General features: G+C 36.9%; 1 protein-coding gene across 5 annotated transcripts in view; it reads left to right on the forward strand.

Annotated features, from left to right (window-relative positions):
• Positions 1 to 25,644, forward strand: part of C9H12orf40 (chromosome 9 C12orf40 homolog) — a 140,500-nt gene that overhangs the window by 76,415 nt on the left and 38,441 nt on the right. For all 5 annotated transcript variants that reach the window (XR_004176040.1, XR_004176039.1, XR_004176041.1 and 2 more), the window contains one exon: positions 13,644 to 13,726. Coding sequence is in view for 2 of the 5 variants with exons in the window: in XM_021922184.2 (XP_021777876.2) it covers positions 13,644 to 13,726 (83 nt within the window). In the remaining 3 variants the exon portion in view is untranslated. The remainder of the gene's footprint in view (positions 1 to 13,643; positions 13,727 to 25,644) is intronic.

Raw genomic sequence — 25,644 nt, forward strand, 5'->3', positions numbered from 1 at the left:
TCAGTTCACATAACAATCTTAACCTTAAATGTCCAATGGACTACATGCTCCAATTAAAAGGCACAGACTGGCAAACTGGATGAAGTCCAAGACCCCATCAGTCTGCTGTATTCAGGAGACCCATCACACAGAGACATACGGAAACCAAAATAATAAAGGGATGGAGGAAGATTTACCAAGCAAATGGAGAACCAAAAAGCAGGTTGCAATACTAGTCTCTGATAAACAGACTTTAAAACCATCAAAGATCCAAAGAGAGACAAAGAAGGCCATTACATAATGGTAAAAGGGATCAATTCAACAGGAAGAGCTAACTATCCTACATATATATGCACCCAATACAGAGACACCCACATTCATGACAAGTCCTTAGAGACTTACAAAGAGACTTAGACTCCTTACAATAATAATGGGAAACTTCAACCTCCACTGTCAACATTAGACAGATCAGCGAGACAGAAAGTTAACAAGGATATCCAGAATTGAATACATCTCTGTAAAGCAGACCTAATGAACATCTATAGAACTCTCCACCCCAAATCAACAGAATATACATTCTTCTCAGCACCACATCGTACTTACTCCACAATTGACACAGCTGTTGGAAGTAAAAGCTTTCCTCAACAAATGTACAAGAGCAAGAAATTATAACAAACTGTCTCTCTCAGACCACAGTGCAATCAAAACTAGAACTCAGGACTAAAACTCAATCAAAAACAGCTCAACTACATGGAAGCCCCAGACAACCTGCTCCTGAATGACTACTGGGTACATCACGAAATGAAGGCAGAAATAAAAGATGTTCTTTGAAACCAATGAGGAGACAAAGATGCAACATACCAGAATCTCTGGGACACATTTAAAACAGTGTGTGGGGGGTGCACTCAAGTACCTATAAGAGAAAGCAGGAAAGATCTAAAATTGACACTCTAAATATACTTGAGTCAAGAACTAGAAGCAAGAGCAAACACATTGAAGAAAGCTAGCAGTAAAAATAACTAAAAGATCAAGAGCAAGAACTGGAGGGAGATAGAGACACAAAACCCTCAAAATCAATGAATCCAGGAGTTGGCTTTTTGAAAAGATCCAACTCATGTTGACAGACCATAGCAAGACTAATAAAAAGAAGAAAAGAGAAAAAGAGAATCAAATCAGCCTTAATTAAAAATGATAAAGGGGGATATCACCACCGACCCAAAATACAAACTACCATCAGAATATATATAAACACCTCTCTACTTAAATAAACTGGAAAATCTAGAAGAAATGGATAATTTCCTGGACACTTACACTCTTCCAAGACTAAACCAGGAAGAAGTTGAATCCCTGAATAGACCAATAGCAGGCTCAAAGAGTGAGGCAATAATTAATAGCCTACCAACCCAAAAAGTCCAGGACCAGATGGATTCACAGCTGAATTCTACACCAGAGGTACAAGGAGGTTGTTTTATTCCTTCTGAAACTATTCCAATCCAATAGAAAAGAGGTCCTCTAACTCATTTTATGAGCCAACATCATCCTGATACAAAGCACAGCAGAATACAACAAAGAGAATTTTAGACCAATATCCCTGATGAACATCGATGCAAAATCCTCAATAAAATACTGGCAAACCAGTTCAGCAACACATCAAAAAGCTTATCCCACCATGATGAAGTGGGCTTCATCCCCTGGATCTAAGGCCTGGTTCAACATTAAGCAAATCAGTAAACATAATCCAGCATATAAAGGCAGGGCAAGACAAGAACCACATGATTATCTCAATAGATGCAGAAAAACTTTTGACAAGTCAACAACCCTTCATGCTAAAGCAGCTCAATAAATTCGGTATTGATGGGTATTTCAAAATAATAAGAGCTATTTATGACGACCACAGCCAATATCATGTATACAGATGGGCAAAAACTGGAAAAATTCCCTTTGAAAACTGGCACAAGACAGGGGATTACCTCTCACACCACTCCTATTCAACATAGTGTTGGAAGTTCTGGTAGGGCAATCAGGCCAAGAGAAATCAAGGTATTCAGTTAGGAAAGAAAGAAATCAAATTGTCCCTGTTTGCAGATGACATGATTGTATATTTAGAAAACCCCATTGTCTCAGCCCAAAATCTCCTTAAAACAGTAACAACTTCAGCAAAGTCTCAGGATACAAAATTGGTATTACCATAAAATCACAAGCATTCTTATACACAGTAACAGACAAACAGAGTCAAATCAGGAATGAACTTCCATTCATAATTGCTTCAAAGAGAATCAAATACCTAGGAATCCAACTGACAAAGGGATGTAAGGACCTCTTCAGGAGAACCACAAGCCACTGCTCAGTGAAATAAAGAGGACACAAACAATTGGAAAGAGACATACCATGTTCATGGATAGGAAAAGAATCAATATGCATTAGTACATACTGCCCAAGGTAATTTATGATTCAATGCCATCCCCATCAAGCTACCAATGAGTTTCTTCACAGAATTGGAAAAAACTGCTTTAAAGTTCATATGGAACCAAAAGAGCCATACCAAGTAGTAAGTCAAAGAACAAGCTGGAGGCATCAATACCTGACTTCAAAACTATACTACAAGGCTACAGTAACCAAAACAGCATGGTACTGGTACCGAAACAGAGATATAGACCAATGGAACAGAACAGAGTCCTCGAAATAATACCACACATCTACAGCCATCTGATCTTTGACAAACCTAGAGAAGCAAGAAATGGGAAGGACCCTATTTATTTAATAAATGAATTATGCTGGGAAAATTATTTTAGCCATGGTAAGCTGAAACTGGATCCTTTCCTTACTCATATACGAAAAAATTAATTCAGGGTGGATTAGAGACTTAAATGTTAGGGCCTAATACCATAAAAATCCTAGAGGAAAACCTAGGTAGTACCATTCAGGACATAGGCATGGGCAAAGACTTCATGTCTAAAACACCAAAACAACAGCAGCAAAGCCAAAATTGACAGGTAGGATCTAATTAAACTATAGAGCTTCTGCACAGCAAAACTATAGAGTGAACAGGCAACCTACAGAATGGGAGAAAATTTGCACGTCTAACTCATCTGACAAAGAGGCTATATCAGAACCTACAAAGAACTCAAACAAGATTTACAGAAAAAACAAACAACCCATCATAAAGTGGGCCAAAGGATATGAACACATTTCTCAAAGAGGGACATTCATACAGCCAGCAGGCATGAAAAATGCTCATCATCACTGGCCATCAGAGAAATGCAAATCAAAACCACAATGAGATACCATCTGCACCAGTTCAGGAATGTTGATCATTAAAAATTAGGAAACAACAGGTGCTGGGAGAGGATATTGGAGAAATAGGAACACTTTTACACACTGTTGGTGGGATTGTAAACTAGTTCAACCATTATGGAAACAAGTGGCACGATTCCTCAAGGATGGAACTGGTGTATATGACCCAACCATCCCATTACTGGGTATATACCCAAAGGTTATAGTATGCTGCTATAAAGACACATACACATGTATGTTTATTGCAGCACTATTCACAACCAGCGAGCTTTGGAGATCAACTGGTATCAGTGACAGATTGGAGTAGAAAATGTGACACATATACCATGGAATACTATGCAGCCATAAAAAGGGATGGAATTTAGTGCTGTGGGGACGTGGTGCGGCTGAAATATCATTGTAGCAAACTATGCAGAACAGAAAACCAAACACCGCATGTTCTCACTCATAGATGGGAACTGAACAATGAGATCCTTGGACTCAGGAAGGGAGACATCACACACCAGGGCCTATCATGGGGGAGGGGAGAGGATTACATTAGGAGTTATACCAGTGTAAATGACAGAGTTGATGGTTGCAGCACACCAACATGTCCACAAGTATCACATATGTAACAAACCACGTTATGCACATGTACCCCTACAACTTAAGAATTATAATAATTTAAAAAAGATTTAACCTAAAAAAAAAAAGAAGTGGATTAGGCCATGAGGGCTCCACACTCGTGGAGGGGGCCAATTCATAAAGAGGGTATAACAATTTAAAATATATATGCACCCAACACTGAAACACTCAGATATATAAAGCAAATATTATTAGAGTGAAGGAGGAAGAGATACACCCCCAATACAGTAATAGTTGGAGACTTCAACATTCCTCTTTCAGCATTAGACAGATCTTCCAGAAAGAAAACAATGATGAAACACCAGACTTCATCTGTATTATAGATCAAATGGACCTAATAGATATTTACATAACATTTCATCCAGTAGCTACAGAATAGACATTCTTTTCCTCAGCACATGGATCATTCTCAAAGATAGACATACGTTAGGCAACAAAACAAGTCTTAAAACATTTTCGAAAATTGAAGTGATATCAAGTATCTTTTCTAACTACAATGGAATAAGACTAGAAATCAACAATGAGGAATTTTGGAAACTATACAAATACATGAAAATTAAACAATATGCACCTGAATGACCAGTGGGTCAATGAAGAAATTAAGAATGAAATTGAAAAATTCCTTGAAACAAATGATAATGGAAACACAATATACCAAAACCTGTGGGATACAGCAAAAGCAGTGCTAGGAGGGAAGTTTGTAGCTCTAAAAGCCTACATCAAAAAAGAAGAAAAACAACAAATAAACAACTTACCTATATATCTTAAAGAACTAGAAAAGCAAGAACAAACCAAACCCAAAATTAGTAGCAGAAAAGAAATAATAAAGACAAACAGAAATAAATGATATTGAAATGAAGCAAACAGTACAAAATATCAATGAAACAAAAAGTTGGTTTTTGGAAAATTAAACAAAATTGACAAACATTTAGCTAGACTAAGAAAAAGAAGATTTAAATAAAATCAGAGATGAAAAAGGAACATTATAGCTGATAACAAGAATTGAAAGGATCATTAGTGGCTACTGTGAATGACTACATGCCAATAAGTTGGAAAATATAGAAGAAATGGATAAATTCCTAGACACGCACAATCTACCAAGATTGAACCACGAAGAAATCCAAAACCTGAACAGTCCAATAATCAGGAACTAGATTGAAGTGTAATAAAAAGTCTCCCAGGAAAGAAAAGCCTGGGACTTGAAGGCTTCACCACTGAATTCTACAAAACATGTAAAGAAGAACTAATACCAATCCTACTAAAAATATTCTGAAAAATGGAAGAAGAGGGACTACTTCCAAACATCATAACAGCAGAATGAAGGGCAAGAAACATATGAACATTTCAATTGATGCTGAAAAAGCATTTGATAAAAATTTAACATCCCTTCATGATAAAAATCATCAAAAAACCCTGAATATAGAAGGAACATAACATAATAACAGCCAGATATGATAGACCCACAGCTAGTATAGTACTTAATGGGGAAGAACTGAAAGGCTTTCGTCTAAGATCTGGAACATGACAAATATGCCCACTTTCATTCTTATTCAACATAGTACTGGAAGTTCTATCTACAGCATGAGAAAAGAGAAAGAAATAAAGGGCATCCAACCTGGAAGAAAGTCAAATTATCCTTGTTTGCCAATGATGTGGTCTTATATTTAGAAAAACCTAAAGACTCCATCAAAAAGCTATTAGAATTGATAAACAAAATCAGTAAAGTTGCAGGAGGCAAAATCAACGTACAAAATTCAGTAGCATTTTTATATGCCAACAGTGAACAGTTTGAAAAAAATTTTTTTAAGTAGTTCCATTTACAGTAGCCACAAATAAAGTTAAGTACCTAGGAATTAACCAAAGAAGTGAAAGAGCTCAATAATAAAGACTGTAAAACACTGATGAAAGACACTGAAGAGGACACCAAAACATGGAAAGATATTCCCTGTTCATGGATTAGAAGAATCAGTATTGTTTATAATGTCCTTACTACCTGAAGCAATCTACATATTCAATGCAATCCCTATCAAAATACGAATGACATTATTAACAGAAATTGAAAAACTAATCCCAAAATTTACATGGAACCATGAAAGACCAAGAATAGCTGAAGTTATCCTAAGAAAAAGAAACAAAACTGAAGGAATAGCATTACCTTACTTCAAATTATACTGCAGAATTATAGTAACCAAAACAGCATGGTACCAGCATAAAACAGACACATAGACCAATGGAACAGAATAGAGAACCCAGAAACAATTCCACACATTTCCAATGAATTCATTTTTGATAGAGGTGCCAAGAACATGCACTGGGAAAAGACAGTCTCTTCAATGAATGTTGCAGGGAAAACTGGATATCTGTATGCAGAAGAATGAAACTAGACCCCTGTCTCTCACCATATACAAAAATCAAAGCAAAATGGATTAAAGACTTAAATCTAAGACCTTGAACTATGGAGCTACCACAAGAAAACACTGAGGAAATTCCCCAGGACATTCGTTTGAGTAAAAATTTCTGGAATAATAACAAGCATAGGGAACCAAAGCAAAAATGGACAAATGGGATCACATCAAGTTAAAAAGCTTCTACACAATAAAGGAAACAATCAGTAAAGAGACAACCCATAATGGGAGAAAATATTTGCAAATTACCCATCTGGCAAGGGATTAATATATAAGGAGTTTAAACAACTGTATAGAAAAAAATCTAATAATCTCAAGAAGAAATAGGCCACATATTTGAATAGACATTTTTCAAAAGAGACATACACATGGAAGGGGCATGTGAAAAAGTGCTCAACATCATTGATCATCAAAGAAATGCAAATCAAAAGTAAAGTGAGATATCATCTCACCTCTGTTAAAATGACATATCCCAAAGACAGGCAATAACAAACGCTGGTGAGGATATGGAGAGACGGAACCCTTATACACTATCGATGGTAACATTAATTAGTACAACCACTATGGAGAATAGTTTGGAGGTTCCTCAAAAAACTAAAAATAGAGCTACCATGTGATCAAGCAATCCCACTGCTGGATATATACCCAAAAGAAAGGAAATCAGTATATTAAAGAGATATCTGCACTCCCATGTTTGTTGCAGCACTGTTCGCGATAGCCAAGATTTGGAAGCAACCTAAGTGTCCATCACAAAATGAATCGCTAAAGAAAATGTGTTAATTAAACACAATCTAATAATCTAATTATATGTAATATAATAATGATAATAATTATTGTTTTATAATGTTTAATTTCTTGAGAAGTTACACCCCTCCTTTCATTTTTTTAAAAAGGTTTTTTTCTGGTTATTCTTGATTACTTTTTCATATAACCTTTAAAATCAACTTGCCTAACTCCAGAAAATATAAAAAAAGAATAATCCTGTCATTTGCAACAGCATGGATGGAACTGGAGGTTATTATGTTAAGTGAAACAAGCCAGGCCCAGAAAGACAACACATGTTCTCACTTATTTGTGCGATCTAAAAATCAAAGCATTTGAACTCATGGAAATAAGAGGGTAGAAGAATGGTTACTGGAGGCTAGAAAGGGTAGTGGTGGGGTTGGGAGGGTGGTGATGGTTAATGGGTACACAAATTTTAATTAGAAAGAATGAATAAGACCTAGTATTTGCTAGCACAGCAAGGTAGCTATAGTGAATAAAAATTGAATTGTACATTTTAAAATAACGAAAACAATATAATTAGATAACACAAAGGATGAATGCTTTAGGGGATGAATACCCCAGTTTTCATGTGATTATTATACATTGTATCCCTGTATCAAAACATCTCATATATGCTGTAAATATATGTACCTACTATGTATCCATAAAAATTAAAAAGTAAAAGCATGTATGTTTTGATATGTGGCAAATGTTTTCTTCTAGTTTAATGTTGGTTTTTGATTTATTTTGTTTAGTCTTTGCATATAGTGTCTCTTGCTTTGCAGAAGGTTTATCTTCTTTATGTAGTTAAATTGATCAATTTTTTCTTTTATTTCTGGATTTAGACTCTCCAGGCTCTCCACACTTCCAAGTTACGAAAGAACTTACCATATTTTCTTCTAGTATTAGTATGCTTTTATATTTTTAAATTTAGTTCTTTAATCCATTTGGATTTTGAGTTGATTTAAGGCATGAGGTTTCTATCAGTCCAAGGTTTTGTTTGTTTGTTTGTTTTTGAGACGGAGTCTGGCTCTGTCGGCCAGGCTGGAGTGCAGTGGCGCAATCTCAGCTCACTGCAAGCTCCGCCTCCCGGGTTCACGCCATTCTTCTGCTACCACGCCTGGCTAATTTTTTACATTTTTTTAGTGGAGACGGAGTTTCACCATGTTAGCCAGGATGGCCGTGATCTCCTGACCTCGTGATCCCCCTGCCTCGTCCTCCCAAGGTGCTGGGATTACAGGCATGGGCCGCCGCGCCCAGCCAAGTTTTAAAAATACATCTTTTCCCTAGGTATTTGTGATACTACCTTTTTTATATAATAACTTTCCATATGTAGCTAACCTATTGTGTGGGTTTCTTAATTGTTTCATTGATCTTTCCTAATCTTCATGTGCCAATACCATACCGCTTTTTTAAAATCATCTTTTTATAAATGTTTAATTTCTTGAAGAATTACATGCCTCTTTGCACTTTTTAAAAAGTTTTTTCTGGTTATTGTTGGATTGCTTTTTCATATAACGTTTAAAATCAACTTAAGTCCAAAAGAAAAGTTTTAATTTTTATTAGGAAACTGTTAACTGTGTTAGTTTAGTGTGAATTATTATCCTAATAATATTGAGTAGTCTAAGAACATAAGATGTCCTTTCATTAATTCAGTCTAGTTTTTTATATTTAGTAGTTGCTTAAAATACCTTCAAGCACTTTCCTGAAGTCTTCCTCACATAGATTCTGCATGTTTCTTTTTAGATTTATCTGTAGTGCCTTCTGACACACACACACACACACACACACACACACACACACACAGCTACTTTAGCATGAATATATATCCTGTGTTTCTGTATTAAGATTCTGAATTTGGGGCTTAGGCTTGTGTGTGTGTGTGTGTGTGTGTGTGTGTGTGTGTTTTGCCAATAGCTTTTTTTTCTTGTGAGGTGTTTTTGATGAATCAGTAATTTGGGAGAAAGTGATTCTTAGCATCTATGGGATCTATGGGAATGATTATTAATTTTTATTCATATGTCTTTTTGCATTATTGTTGCAAAAAAGCATGCAACATAACATTTATCCTCTCAACAGTTTCCAGGTGTACAATACAATATTGTCAACCACATGCACATTGTTGTGTAACAGACCCTCATCCTGTCTCTCACACTCCCTAAACAACAATTTCCTACTTGCCACTCTCCCCAGCCCCTGACCGTTACCATTTTACCTTCTGTTTCTATATTCTACTTATATACCTAGTAGATGAAATCATGTAGTATTTATCTTTTTTATAATGGCTTGTTTCACTTAACATAATGTCCTTAAGTTTCATCCACATTGTAGTATATAACAAGATTTCCTTCTTTTTCATTGCTGAATAGTATTCAATTGTATGCATATACCATATTTTCTTTATCCATTCTTTCATTGATTGTCATTTAGGTTGTTTCTGACTCTTGGCTATTGTGAATAATGCTGCAATGAACATAAGTATGCAAATATCTCTTCTAGGTCCTGCTTTCAGTTATTTTAGATATATATTCAGAAGTTATATTTCTGGATTATATAGTAGTTCTATTTTTATTTTTTTGAGAAATCTTCATACCATTTTCCGTAGTTGCTGCACCATTTTACATTCCCACCAGCAGTGCAGAAAGGTTCCAATTTTTCTACATCCTTGCCAATATTTGTTATTTTTTGTTTTTTTCTGACAGTGGTCACCCTAAGAGGTGTGAGGTGATACTTCGATTTTGATATAGATCTTTTTTTTTTGTTTGGTGGGTCTCCTCCGTCACCAGGCTGGAGTGCAGTGGCGGTCAGCTCACTGCAAGCTCCGCTCGGGTTCGCCATTCTCCTGCCTCAACCTCCCGAGTAGCTGGGACTGGCCCGCCACCTCGCCTGGCAAGTTTTTGTGGTTTTTTTTTTTTTAAGTAGAGACGGGGTTCTCTGTGTTAACTTCAGGATGGTCTGCGATTCTGACCGCCGTGATCCAGCGTCTCCGGCCCTCCCAAAGTGCTGGGATTACAGGCTTGAGCCACCGCGCCCAGCCTGATATAGATCTTTTTAAATGGTGAATTTTACTAATGGATTTTGTGATTTGGACCATCTTAGCATTCCTATAGTAAATTCCACCAAGTCCTGCTGTGTTGTGATTCTTTGCTCTTCTTTTTATTCTGTTCTTTTTAAAAAATTTAATACTTTTTTAGTGTAAGGTTTTCGTATTGGTATTCATAAGTGAGATTTTCCTGTAGAGAGAGAATGTGTGTATGTGTGTGCAATCTTTATCAGATTTTGATATTGATGTTATACCACATACAGAAAAGTTTTTAAATGTACATACAGGCAAAAATTGAGGCTATTTGAAAGCCTTCTTGAAACTTGAATCTTTTGCTTCTTCTCTATCCCAATTTCACTGCTTTATTGCAGGTCATAATCACTTCACACCTAGATTATTCAGTTAATCATCTAACTGACTTGATTTCATTGTCTCACCTCTCTTTAATGCATCCTTAGGTAACATCATGGACAATCTAAAATGTACCTCCATTAATGTTTAGAAATATTTGCACATTCTTTTCCCTCTATCCCACATGTTAGTTTTTCATCTTGTCTCTGAAAATTGTTTATTCATCATTCAAAACCTATTCTTTATACTTGTGTTTTCTCTAAATTGTCACCAAATCTCTTTCCCTAGGGTTCATCACACTTAGCCGCCTACTACTTTTGTATCTTCTATGATGTCACATCTTATTTTGTGACTTAAATGTGTATCTTTCTCCACTATAAGATTCTGAACACTTTGAGGGCTCTGACCTTGTGTCCCTAATAACTATCACAGTGCCTTACATAAAGTAGTTACTCAATAAGTGGTTTTTTTTTAAGTTTTTGAAAAATTTTTACCACAAATTATTGGGGTACAGGTGGTATTTGGTTACATGAGAAAGTAGTGGTGATTTGTGAGACTTTGGTGCACCCATCACCCAAGCAGTAAACACTGCACCATATTTGTAGTCTTTTATCCCTCTCCCTCTTTCCACTCTTTCCCCCAAGTTCCCAAAGTCCATTGTATCATTCTTATGCCTTTGCATCTTCATATCATAGTTCCCACATATCAGTGAGAACATACGATGTTTGGTTTTCCATTCCTGAGTTATTTCACTTAGAATAATAGTTTCCAATCTCATCCAGGTCACTGCAAATACTGTTAATTCCTTCCTTTTTATGGCTGCATTTTTATTCCATCATATATATGTAAATATACACACACACACACACACCCTGCAGTTTCTTCATCCACTCATTGATTAATGGGAGTTTGGGTTGGTTCCATGATTTTGCAATTGTGAAATGTGCTGCTATAAATGTGTGTGGAAGTATCTTTTTTGAATAATGACTTCTTTTCCTCTGGGTAGATACCCAGTAGTGGGACTGCTGGACCAAATGGTAGCCCTACTTTTAATTCTTTAAGGAATTTCCACGCTGTTTTCCATAGCGGCTGTACTAGTTTACATTCCCACCAGCAACGTAGAAGTGTTTTCTGTTCACCAATCCCATGCCAACATCTACTGTTTTTTGATTTTTTGATTATGGCCATTCTTGCAGGAGTAAGGTGATATCACATTATGGTTTTGATTTGCATTTCCCCGATCATTAGTGATATTGAACATTTTTTCATGTGTTTGTTGGCCATTTGTATATCTTCTTTTGAGAATTGTCTATTCATGCCCTTAGCCCACTTTTTGATGAGATTGTTTGTTTTTTTCTTATTGATTTGAGTTCCTTGTAAATTCTGGATATAAGTCCTTTGTCAGATGTATAGATTGTGAAGATTTTCTCCCACTTTGTGGGTTGTCTGTTTACTCTCCTGACTGTTCCTTTTGCCGTGCAAAAGCTCTTTAGTTTAATTAGGTCCCAGCTATATATTTGTTTGATTGCATTTGCTTTTGGGTTCTTGGTCATGAAATCCTTGCCTAAGCCAATGTCTAGAAGGGTTTTTCCCGTGTTATCTTCTAGAATTTTTATAACTTCAGGTCTTAGGTTTAAGTCCTTAATCAATCTTGAGTTGATTTTTCTATAAGGTGAGAGATGAGGATCTCCTACATGTGGCTAGCCAATGATCCCAGCACCATTTGTTGAAAAGGGTATCTTTTCCCCACTTTATGTTTTCATTTGCTTTGTTGAAGATCAGTTGACTGTAAGTATTTGGGTTTATTTCCGGGTTCCCTATTCTGTTCCATTGGTCTATGTGCCTATTTTTATACCAGTACCATGCACATTCCATGTTCATGGATGGGTAGAATCAATATTGTGGAAATGACCATACTGCCAAAAGCAATCTACGAATTCAATGCAATCTCATCAAAATACCACCATCATTCTTCACAGAATTAGAAAAAACAACTCTAAAATCTATATGGAACCAAAAAAGAGCCCGCATAGCCAAAGCAAGACTAAACGAAAATAACAAATCTGAACACATCACACTACCTGATTTCAAACTATACTATAAGGCCATGGTCACCAAAACCAGTGTTTATTTGTACTTATTTTCATTTGCATGCCCTTTCCTGTACTGTTAAAGATGAGAACATTCATTCAGCAGACAAATTTCTTCCTTTCTGATGACTGTGGATTTACAGTACTTATGGACTGAATGAACCTTGTTGGTGAAATGAGGGTGAAATGCCCTTAAATTATGTTGTTAGTAGTAATATTCTACCCTTCATTTTTGTGCACTCTACTTTCTGTTGTCAGGGAGAAACCTGCTTTGTGGGGGTATAAATTTCCTTCTAGAATGATGAAATAAGGGTATCAGAGTTCAGCTAAGTTCTCTCTGCCTCTCAGTTGACTGAAGCTAGATTCTGTTACAGAGAGCATTAGTCCTGGCCTGAGGTGCTCATGGTTTATTGCATATAGGAGGGTATGTGATCTGGTATGTGTTGTTGTTTCATGTTCTGCAGCCTTTTGCTTCTCTTGATAGCAGACTCATTTTCATAAACAAGGTAACAGGAGTGGTTGAAGCTACGGTTGCTCTTTATCATTTATACATAGTAGGGATTCATGACCTACATCTCAATCCCATTTTAAAACTTTACTTGCAATTGTAAAATAGTAATATTAAGCAGATAATGAAAATTTATCAAACTGGATGCTTTGAATAGGTTTTATTCACAGCATTTGATTGCATAGTAAACTTTCATTTACTAGATTGGCAAATGTTTGATGCCTTAGGACTTAATAACTTGGTTTTTTCTTCCTTCCCTCAGGTTAACACTTTATTTGTTCATAAAATATAATTCACATGTTGGAAAAATCAATCCAAGTTTCTCTATTCTGTTTTCTTCACTTACATTATATACCCTTATTTCATTTGTAGCTACACATTTTTTAAGGGTAAAATAAACCCATAAATCCTGTCAGAATTGTAAGGTGCTAAATATCCACAATTTTAACTAATTTTGGTACATTTTAAAGTGTTGTATGTTGTTATCTAAATTTGTTTTATCAGCAGATATCTTCTACTTGGCATATGTATGTTGTAGAGTATTCATAAATGCCATTATTCATGTATTAAACCTTTATTTTCAGCTCTTGATTCTGCACAGAGTAGTTGGTCTACCAGTTACTCTCCAAGACCAACCGACAGCTGTTTCAGTTCTAGTTCAGATGTGGTAAGTTATGCTTGTTTCACCTATTAATATATGTTATATTAATTAATAATTATTTGTTTTTCTCACAGTTTACCTTATAAAAATGTTGAGTCAAATAGTGTAAGTAAAAATTAATATAAACAAAAAAGTAAACAAAAATATATACAACTATTTAAAAATATACAAAAGAAAAATGTAAACAAAAATGTAAAATAAAAATGTAAATGAGTACCATTCTTCACATTTGTAAAGATAATGCTTTTACTGCCATTTACAAAACACCTTTTATCCTTTTATCAGGATACATTATATATATACACATATATATACACATACACATAAACACACACACACACATTATGTGTGTACGGTTTATCTTTGAACATTGCAGGGTTTAGGGATGCTGCTCAGTCAGAAATCTGAATAAAATGTTTGACTCTGCAAAACTTAACTACTAATAGCCTACTGTTGGCCAGAATCCTTACTGATAACATAAACAGTTGATTAACACATATTTTGTAAGTTGTACATATTATATACTGTATTTATACAATAAAGTAAGCTAAAGAAAAGAAAATATTAATATCTTAAGAAAGAGAAGATATATTTACTATTCATTAACTAGGAATAGATCATCATAAAAGTCGCAGTCCTCATCATCTTCATGTTGAGTAGGCTGAGGAGGAGAAGGGAGAGGCAGAGTTGGTCTTGCTGTCTCATTGGTAGCAGAGGCAGAAGAGGTGGAGGAGGTAGAATAGGGGACAGGAGAGGCAGGCGCACTTGGTGTAACTTTATGGCAATACATCATTATTTCTTTCTGAGTTTTGATTTTTCGTTTCTCTAAAAATGTTTTTACATGGTACCAATCCTTCTTCTACTGTTTACTTTAGCTTCAGAGCCTGTATCATAGAAAGATCTGTGTCATAAAGAAGTCAAAAGATGTCAACACTTTTGCCAGATTGTCTAATGTCAGAGTTTTCTGGCACTGCTTCTTTTATGTCTTCTTCCTTGTCGTCTGTAACTGGTTCTTAAGTACTCATCTCCATCAAGTTGTCTTCTGTTAATTCCTCTGGAGAGTATCTATTAGCTCTTTAGTTTTTGTAAGCTCCGTATCTTGAAACCCTTCACCTTTCACCTTTTTTGCCATATCTACAATCTCTTTCATGATTTTCTTGATTAGCTCTTGTAAATCCTATGAAGTCATGTTCTATATCTAGAACAGTTTTCTCCTGCAGGGATTTCTTTTCTGAGTCTTGATGACTTTCATGGCTTTTTCTATAACAGTAATGGCATGTTCAATGGTATAATCCTTCCAAACTTTTATGATGTTCTCTCTCCTGGATTCTCTTCCATTGCATTGGCCACCCTTTCCATAGAGCACAATGTATAATGAACCTTAAAGGTCAGTGTGACTCCCTGATCTAGGGACTGAATTAGAGATGTTGTACTTCAAAACATATAAACTACTCTGACACCTTTGGTATTGAACTCATGGGATGCTGGGTGACCTGGGGCATTATCAATATCAAAATAACTTTAAAAGGCAGTCCGTTACTGGCAAAGCACTTACTGACTTCAGGGACAAAGCACTGATGGAATCAATTCAGAAAAAGCGTTTTTGTTTTCCAGGCCTTCTTGTTGTATTACTGAGAGACTGGCAATTGGTGTTTATCCTTCCCTACAAAACTTGAAGGCGAGCAGCTTTATAGATAAGGGCAATCTTTGTCATAAACCTGACTGCATTTGCACAAAGCAGTAGAGTTAGCCTATCCCATCCTGCCTTAAATCCTGGTGCTTGCTTCTCTTCCTAATAAATATCCTATGTGGCATGTTTTTTTTTTTGTTGTTTGTTTGTTTTTTTTTTTTCCTGGAATAGGGCACTTTTGTCTCCATTAAAAACTTGTTTAGGCAGATATCCATTTTCCTCAGTGATTTCCTTTAAAGGCATCTGGGAATGTATCTGCTGCTTCTTGGTCTGCAGAAGCTGCTTCCCCTATTACCTTGATATTTTTTAAGCCAAAGCTCTTTCTAAAATTATCAAACCATCTTTTGCTGGCATTAAATTCTCCAGCATTAGATCTTTCAGCTTCCTTTTGCTTTAAGTTGTCATAGAATGGCTTCACTTTTTCTTGAATCACATTAGCGTCTAAAAGTATGCCTTTGTCATAGCAATCCTGCACCCACATAAAAGCTACATTTTTAAAACAACGTAAAAAGGCATTTCACAAAAGTACATTTGCCTTCACAAGTTTCCTTTTCTTTCTTTTTTTAAAGAACTATACTTAGATTTAGCTTTTACTTGTGTATATGTAAACTCATGCACATGAGGCCTTAGAAATTCTAAGGAAGAGATGACTATCCTTCAATAGCACGTTCTCAACACTATATTACAGTGTTCTCTATTTGTTAACTAGTTCCATTCCCTGAAAGAAAAGACCAAATAATGCATCTCCAAAGGATCCTGCTTATAATTACATTTTAAATGTATATGCATAAACATATTATAATAAGTACTTATGAACAAAGGTAAGAAATATCAGTTAACCAGGCATGATGGTTCCTGCTTGTAATCCCAGCATTTTGGGAGACTGAGGTGGGCAATTGCTTGAGCCCAGGAGTTCGTGACCAGCCTGGACAACATGGCCAAAGCAAATACAAAAAGTTAGTCAGACATGGTGGTGTGTGCCTGTGGTCCCAGTTACTGAGGAGGCTGAGGTGGAAGAATCACCTGAGCCTGGGAGGTTGAGGTCACATTGAGCCATGATTGTGCCACTGCACTCCAGCCCAGGCAATGGAGTGAGACCCTGTCTCAAAAAAAAAAAAAAAAAAAAAATCACCAATAACATGTTATCAACACTAGATTACAAGGTTATCTATTTGTTAAACAGTTGAATTCTCTGAAAGAATATAACTCAAATTGCTTCACTAAAGAAGCATGCTTAGATTTACCTTTTTTTTTTTTTTTTTTTTTGAGACGGAGTCTGGCTCTGTTGCCCAGGCTGGAGTGCAGTGGCCGGATCTCAGCTCACTGCAAGCCCCGCCTCCCGGGTTCACGCCATTCTCCTGCCTCAGCGTCCCGAGTAGCTGGGACTACAGGCGCCTGCCACCTCGCCCGGCTAATTTTTTTTGTATTTTAGTAGAGACGGGGTTTCACCGTGTTAGCCAGGATGGTCTCGATCTCCTGAACTCGTGATCCGCCCGTCTCGGCCTCCCAAAGTGCTGGGATTACAGGCTTGAGCCACCGCGCCCGGCTTAGATTTACCTTTTATTTATTTTTTGTTGATGTATAATATTTATACATACTTAATCAGGTATATATGATGTTTTGTTACATGACTCGAATGTGTAATGATCAAGCCAGAATATTTAGGATATCTATCACCTTGAGTATTTATTTCTCTGTGTTGGGACCGTTTTAAGACATAGCTACTAGCTATTTTGAAATATACATTTGTTTTTAACTGTAGTTATCCTACTCTGCTATTAAACATTAGAACTTATTCCTTCTATCTAACTGTGTGTTTGTACCCATTAACCAATCTCTCTTCATCCCTCCCACCCCCTGACAATGACACCTTTCCCAGTCCCTGGTATCTATCATTCTACTCTCAACCTGCATGAGATCAACTTTTTTAGTTCCCATATGTGAGTGAGAACATGTCATATTTGTCCTTCTGTACATGGTCCTTATGCTGGGTTTATGTATCTTAAAATGGCGAGAAACTGCAGCTGCAGACCCCAGTTTATAGTATATACCAAGCCGTTCAAGCAATTAATTAATGCCATGACTTTTCTCTGCTTCTTGGGAGCACTTCCAGCATCACTAGTGGCATTTCATGTGGCTCCTTGGATGTTATTCAAGGTGTATGTTACTGCACTAAACATAGTGAAAAATATGCAAGAACCACAAGAGATCACTTTTTACTACAATATGCAATTTACCAGAGAGACCGCAACAGCAACAAGAGGTGGCTATGAAATTATTACAGTAGTACAGTATGTGCTACAGTTAGTTTTATGCAGTCATGATTTAATACTAAATATTTGTTTACATTTCTCTATGTTTATTTACATTTGTCTTGGTTGTAAATGGTGCCACTTATGGCCATGTTTGTGTGCAAAAGTTTTGATAAATTTTAACTTTTCATAATAGATCTGTGTATATTTTACAGTAGTAAATTATAAAGTAAACTAGTATCTACAGATATTTTATGCATTCATGATATACTTAACTTTTTCTTATTTTCTGAGTTTTTTCAAATTGTCACGAATCTCTAAAAAGTTTTCTAATGTATTTATTGAAGAAAAATGCACATATAATTGGACCTGTGCAGTTCAAACCTGTGTTGTTCAAGGGTCAACTGTGTATACACACATGATATATAATATATAAAAATATATAAAGATACATTTTCTTTCTTTTAAGAGGCTTTTTAAAAGAACCCATTAATAATAATTGGAAATGTAAAATAACCAATAATATGTTCAAAAATAAACTCTTCACATTTAGATGAAAACTGTAAAATGTTATTGAAAACTGAAACCTGAATAATTGGAGTGACATAGTATATTCTGAGTAGAAATGCTCCATTGCTGGTAAATCACATGTTTAAATGGAATTCTCCTCCATTCATTCTTTCATCTTCATTTTGTTTACCTTTTGTCTCTAATTCACCATCCAAGCAACTCTTGCTAAAGACACCAATGACTTCTATGTTGTTAAATTCATTGGATACTTTTGAATCTATCTCATAAGAACTCCTAATATTGGTATAAATTATTATTTTATTTTTTAAAAAACAATTTTAACTCTTTGCTTTTGTGATAACACACTATCTTGTTTGTCTTCATATTTCTCTGAATGCTACTTCATGCCTTTGTCTACTTTTCCTCTACCGCCCATATAAATGTTGTAAAGTTTAGGATTTGACATAGGACAATCTTCTTCTGTTAACCTACACTCTAAACCCTAGGTGATGTTATACACTCCAATGAATTTTGTGCTATCTGCATGATGACAGTTCTTAACTTTAAACTTTAGCCCTCATCTTTATTTAGATGTCCAATTTTCCATTGAACATATCTTTGATATTTCATAAAAATCTCCATTTCTTCATACCTCAAACTGAATATCCCCTGGTTCTCCACAAATGAGTTTTTCTGACATTTCCTATATCAGTAGATACCTTTTCTGTCCACCCACATGATCATGTCAGAAACTTAGTACTTAACTTTGTCCTTTCTTTCGCTGTCTCATCTACCTCATTCAACCAGATTCCTTCTGTCACTTCATCCAATCAAGTCAATATTTTGTCTTGAACTACTGTGGTTGTTTCCTAAGAAATCTGTCTGCTCTCACGCTTGCCCCACTTTCTTCTAGTTAGCAACTCTCACGATCTTTTGCAAACATAAATTGAATCATGTTATTTCCATGTGCAAGTCTTTAGTGGATTCCTATTTTACTTTAGCATCAATATCCCTTACAGTGACTACCGGCCATCTGCGATATGACCCTGACTAACACCTTCAATTTCTTCTAGTGATCTCCCTCTCTCATCCTGCGCCACACTTACTGACATTTCACTTTTCTTAGCTTGTCAGTGTCTTTTCTGCTTCAGATCTTTTATACAATCTGTTCCCTCTACCTTACTCTTATTCATCCTTTAGGTCTCATCTTAAGTATGTCGCTTATTAGAAAAGTCCCTCCCTTGCTCCCCAATCTAATTAGGCCTATCAGTTATGTGCTCACAATGCCTCATATTTGTTCTTTATAACACTTTTTTCGAATCATAATTATATATGCAAGTGTATGATTATTTGACTAACATCATTTCTACCCATCAGAATGTCTGCTCCAAGAGGGTAACATTATTGTTGCTAAATGAGTATTTGTTTGAATAAATAAATGCATTGAGCTTGCTTTCTCTAATTTGTGCTCAGTCAGTTTTAATGCTATTTCATAGGCTTACTATTGCTGTTTCAGTGTCAATCAGCTAAAGCCTATACCCCTTTTTATATTTAGTTTTTTACATTAACTTTGTATTTTTAGCTTGAATAATCAATATTTTATGTAAGATTTTCATTAAAAGAATATTTTCATTAATTCAGTAATTAAAAGGTAAATTTTTCAAGAATTTTGGAAAATTTATGCCTAGAAAATTGAAATCTAGACCTATTAAAAAGTTCTTAAAGTTTGTCTTTTTTTTTTTTTTAAGTTCTAGGGTACGTGTGCATAATGTGCAGATTTGTTACATGTATACACGTGCCATGTTAGTATGCTGCACCCATTAACTTGTCATTTACATTAGGTACATCACCTAATGCTATCCTCCCCCCTCCCCCCATCCCCCAACCGATGTGTGATCCCCTTCCTGTGTCCAAGGGTTCTCATTGTTCAATTCCCACCTATGAGTGAGAACTTGCGGTGTTTGGTTTTCTGTCCTTGAAATAGTTTGCTGAGAATGAGTAGTTGCTTCATCCCGTCCTACAAAGGACCGACCTCATCCTTTTTATGGCTGCATAGTATTCCATGAATTGTATATGTGCCCACATTTCTTAATCCAGTCTATCATTGATGGACATTTGGGTTGGTTCCAAGTCTTTGCTATTGTGAATAGTGCTGCAATAAACATACATGTGCATGTGTCTTTATAGCAGCATGATTTATAATCCTTTGGGTATATACCCAGTAATGGGTCAAATGGTATTTCTAGTTCTAGATCCTTGAGGAAATGCCACTCTGTCTTCCACAGTGGTTGAACTAGTTTACAGTCCACCAACAGTGTAAAAGGTTTCGTATTTCTCCACATCCTCTCCAGCACCTGTGTTGTTTCCTGACTTTTAATGATCGCCATTCTAACTGGTGTGAGATGGTATCTCATTGTGGTTTTGATTTGCATTTCTCTGATGGCCAGTGATGAAGTAGGCATTTTTCATGTGTCTGTTGGCTAAATGTCTTCTTTTGAGAAGTGTCTGTTCAGATCCTTTGCCCACTTTTTGATGGGGTTGTTTGTTTTTCTTGTAAATTTGTTTTGGAGTTCTTTGCTTAGATTCTGGATATTGGCCCTTTGTCAGATGAGTAGATTACAAAATTCTCCATTCTGTAGGTTTGCATCTTCACTCTGATGGTAATTTCTTTTGTGGTGCAGAGCTCTTTAGTAATTTAGATCCCATTTGTCAATTTTGGCTTTTGTGGCATTGCTTTTAGTGTTTTAGACATGAAGTCTTGCCCATGCCTATGTCCTGAATGGTATTGCCTAGGTTTTCTTCTAGGGTTTTTATGGTTTTAGGTCTAATATTTAAGTCTTTAATCCCTCTTGAATTAATTTAGTATAAAAGGTGTAAGGGAAGGGAACTAGTTTCAGCTTTCTACATATGGCTAGCCAGTTTTCTCGGCACCATTTATTAAAAAGGGAGTCCTTTCCCCATTGCTTGTTTTTGTCAGGACCATCAAAGATCAGATGGTTGTAGATGTTTGGTATTATTTCTGAGGACTCTCTTCTGTTCCATTGGCCTATATCTCTGTTTTGGTACCAGTATCATGCTGTTTTGGTTACTGTAGCCTTGTAGTATAGTTTGAAGTCAGGTAGCATGATGCCTCCAGCTTTGTTCTTTTGGCTTAGGGTTAAATGTGGCAATGCGGGCTCCTTTGGTTCATATGAACTTTAAAGTAGTTTTCAACAATTCTGTGAAGAAACTCATTGGTAACTTGATAGGGATGGCGTTGAATCTATAAATAACCTTGGGCAGTATGGCCATTTCCCGCGATATTGATTCTTCTTATCCATGAGCATGGTATGTTTTCCCATTTGTTTTGTGTCCTCTTTTATTTCACTGAGCAGTGGTTTGTAGTTCTCCTTGAAGAGGTCCTTCACATCCCTTGTAAGTTGGATTCCTAGGTATTTTATTCTCTTTGAAGCAAATGTGAATGGGACTTCACTCATGATTTAACTCTCTGTTTGTCTGTTATTGGTGTATAGGGATGCTTGTGATTTTTGCACATTGAATTTTGTATCCTGGACTTTGCTGAAGTTTCTTATCAGCTTAAGGAGATTTTGGGCTGAGATGATGGGGTTTTCCAAATATACAATCATGTCATCTGCAAACAGGGACAATTTAACTTCCCGTTTCCTAATTGAATACCCTTTATTTCTTTCTCCTGCCTGATTGCCCTGGCCAGAACTTCCAACACTGTGCTGAATAGGAGTGGTGAGAGAGGGCATCCCTGTCTTGTGCCAGTTTTCAAAGGGAATGCTTCCAGTTTTTGCCCATTCAATATGACATTGCCTGTGGGTTTATCATAAATAGTTCTGATTACTTTGAGATATGTCCCATCAGTACCTACTTTATCGAGAGTTTTTAGCATGAAGGGCTGTTGAATTTTGTCAAAGGCCTTTTCTGCATCTATTGAGATAATCATGTGGTTTTTGTCTTTGGTTCTGTTTATATGCTGGATTACGTTTATTGATTTGTGTATGTTGAACCAGCCTTGCATCCCAGGATGAAGCCCACTTGATCATGGTGGATAAGCTTTTTGATGTGCTGCTGGATTCAGTTTGCCAGTATTTTATTGAGGATTTTTGCATCAAAGTTCATCAGGGGTATTGGTCTAAAATTCTCTTTTTTTGTTGTGTCTCTGCCAGGCTTTGGTATCAGGATGATGCTGGCCTCATAAAGTGAGTTAGTGAGGATTCCCTCTTTTTCTATTGACTGTAATAGTTTCAGAAGGAATGGTACCAGCTCCTCCTTGTACCTTTGGTAGAATTTGGCTGTGAATCCGTCTGGTCCTGGACTTTTTTTGGTTGGTAGGATATTAATTATTGCCTCAAATTCAGAGCCTGTTATTGGTCTATTCAGGGATTCAACTTCTTCCTGGTTTAGTCTTGGGAGGGTGTATGTGTCCAGGAATTTACCATTCCTTCTAGGTTTTCTAGTTTATTTGCATAGAGGTGTTTATAGTATTCTCTCATGGTAGTTTGTATATCTGTGGGATCGGTGGTGATATCCCCTTTATGATTTTTTGTTGCCTCTTTTTGATTCTTCTCTCTTTTCTTCTTTATTAGTCTTGCTAACAGTCTATCAATTTTGTTGCTCTTTTCCAAAAACCAGCTTCTGGATTCATTGATTTTTTTGAAGAGTTTTTGTGTCTCTGCCTCCTTCAGTTCTGCTCTGATCTTAGTTATTTCTTCCCTTCTGCTAGCTTTTGAATTTATTAGTTGTTGCTTCTATAGTTCTTTTAATTATGATGTTAGGGTGTCAATTTTAGATCTTTCCTGCTTTCTCTTGTGGGCATTTAGTGCTATAAATTTCCCTCTACACATTGCTTTAAACGTGTCCCAGAGATTCTGGTATGTTGTGCCTTTGCTCTCACTGGTTCCCAGGAACATCTTTATTTCTGCCTTCATTTTGTTATGTACCCAGTAGTCACTCAGGAGCAGGTTGTTTAGTTTCCATGTAGTTGAGAGGTTTTGAGTGAGTTTCTTAATCCTGAGTTGTAGTTTGATTGCACTTGGTCTGAGAGAAGGTTTGTTATAATTTCTGTTCTTTTACATTTGCTGAGGAGTGCTTTACTTCCAATTATGTGGTCAATTTTGGAATAAGTGTGATGTGGTGCTGAGTAGAATGTATATTCTGTTGATTTGGGGTGGAGAGTTCTATAGATGTCTATTAGGTCTGCTTGGTGCAGAGCTGAGTTCAATTCCTGGATATTCTTGTTAACTTTCTCTCTTATTGATCTGTCTAATTATGACAGTGGGGTGTTAAAGTCTCCCATTATTATGGTGTGGGTGTGTAAGTCTCTGTAGGTCTCTAAGGACTTGCTGTATGAATCTGGGTGCTCCTGTATTGGGTGCATATATATTTAGGATAATTAGCTCTTCTTGCGGAATTGATCCCTGCACCATTATGTAATGGCTTTGTCTCTTTTGATCTTTGTTGGTTTAAAGTCTGTTTTATCAGAGACTAGGATTGCAACCCCTGCCTTTTTTTGTTTTCCATTTGCTTGGTAGATCTTCCTCCATCCCTTTGTTTTGAGCCTATGTGTGTCTCTGCACTTGAGATGGATTTCCTGAATACAGCACACTGATGGGTCTTGACTCTTTATCCAATTTGCCAGTCTGTGTCTTTTAATTGGAACATTTAGCCCATTTACATTTAAGGTTAATATTATTATTGTGAATTTGATCCTGTCATTATGATGTCAGCTGGTTATTTTGCTCGTTAGTTGATGCAGTTTCTTCCTAGCATTGATGGTCTTTAAAATTTGGCATACTTTGGCGGTGGCTAGTACCAGTTATATCTTTCCCTGTTTAGTGCTTCCTTCAGGGGCTCTTGTAGGGCAGGCCTGATGGTGACAATAATCTCTCAGCATTTGCTTGTCTGTAAAGGATTTATTTCTCCTTCACTTATGAAACTTCGTTTGGCTAGATACGAAATTCTGGGTTGAAAATTCTTTTCTTTAAGAACGTTGAATATTGGCCCCCACTCTCTTCTGACTTGTAGAGTTTCTGCCAAGAGTTCTGCTGTTAGTCTAATGGGCTTCCCTTTGTGGATAACCTGACCTTTCTCTCTGACTGCCCTTAACATGTTTTCCTTCATTTCAACTTTGGTGAATCTGACAATTATGTGTCTTGGAGTTTTGCTCTTCTCGAGGAGTATCTTTGTGGCGTTCTCTGTATTTCCTGAATTTGAACGTTGATCTGCCTTGCTAGTTTGGGGAAGTTCTCCTGGATAATAACCTGAAGTGTGTTTTCCAGCTGGGTTCCATTCTCCCCATCACTTTCAGTTACACCAATCAGACATAGATTTGGTCTTTTCACATAGTCCCATATTTCTCGGAGTCTTTGTTCATTTCTTTTTACTCTTTTTTATCTAAACTTCTCTTCTCGCTTCATTTCATTCATTTGATCTTGAATCACTGATACCCTTTTTTCCAGTTGACTGATCGCTACTGAAGCTTGTGCATTCATCATGTAGTTCTCGTGCCATGGTCTTCAGCTCCATCAGGCCATTTAAGGACTTCCCTACACTGGTTATTATAGTTATCCATTCATCTAATCTTTTTTCGAGGGTTTTAGCTTCTTTGCGATGGTTTCGAACTTCCTCCTTTAGCTCGGAGAAGTTTGATCATCTGAAGTCTTCTTCTCTCAACTCATCAAAGTCATTCTCCACCCAGCTTTGTTCCGTTGCTGGCGAGGAGCTGCGTGCCTTTGGAGGGGGAGAGGCTCTCTAATTTTTAGAATTTTCAACTTTTCTGCTCTGTTTTTTCCCCATCTTTGTGGTTTTATCTACCTTTGGTCTTTGATCATGGTGACGTACAGATGGGGTTTTAGTGTGGATGTTCTTTCTGTTTGTTAGTTTTCCTTCTAACAGTCAGGACCCTCAGCTGCTGGTCTCTTGGAGTTTGCTGGAGGACCACTCCAGACCCTGTTTGCCTGGGTATCAGCAGCGGGGGCTGCAAAACAGCAAATATTGCTGAACAGCAAATGTTGCTGCCTGATCGTTCCTCTGGAAGCTTCGTCTCAGAAGGTTACCCAGCTGTGTGAGGCATCAGTCTGCCCCTACTGGGGGTGCCTCCCAGTTGGGCTTCTCAGGGGTCAGGGACCCACTTGAGGAGGCAGTCTCTCCGTTCTCAGATCTCAAACTCCACGCTGGGAGAACCACTACTCTCTTCAAAGCTGTCAGACAGGGATGTTTAAGTCTGCAGAGGTTTCTGCTGCCTTTTGTTTGGCTATGCCCTGTCCCCAGAGGTGGAATCTATAGAGGCAGACAGGCTTCCCTGAGCTGTGGTGGGCTCCACCCAGGTGGAGCTTCCTGGCTGCTTTGTTTACCTACTCAAGCCTCAGCAATGGTGGGCGCCCCTCTCCCAGCCTTGCTTCAGTCTTGCAGTTGGATCTCAGACTGCTGTGCTAACAATGAACGAGGCTCCGTGGGCGTGGGAC

This window comes from Papio anubis, chromosome 9 (assembly GCF_008728515.1).
Source record: "Papio anubis isolate 15944 chromosome 9, Panubis1.0, whole genome shotgun sequence".
Lineage (NCBI taxonomy): Eukaryota > Metazoa > Chordata > Mammalia > Primates > Cercopithecidae > Papio > Papio anubis.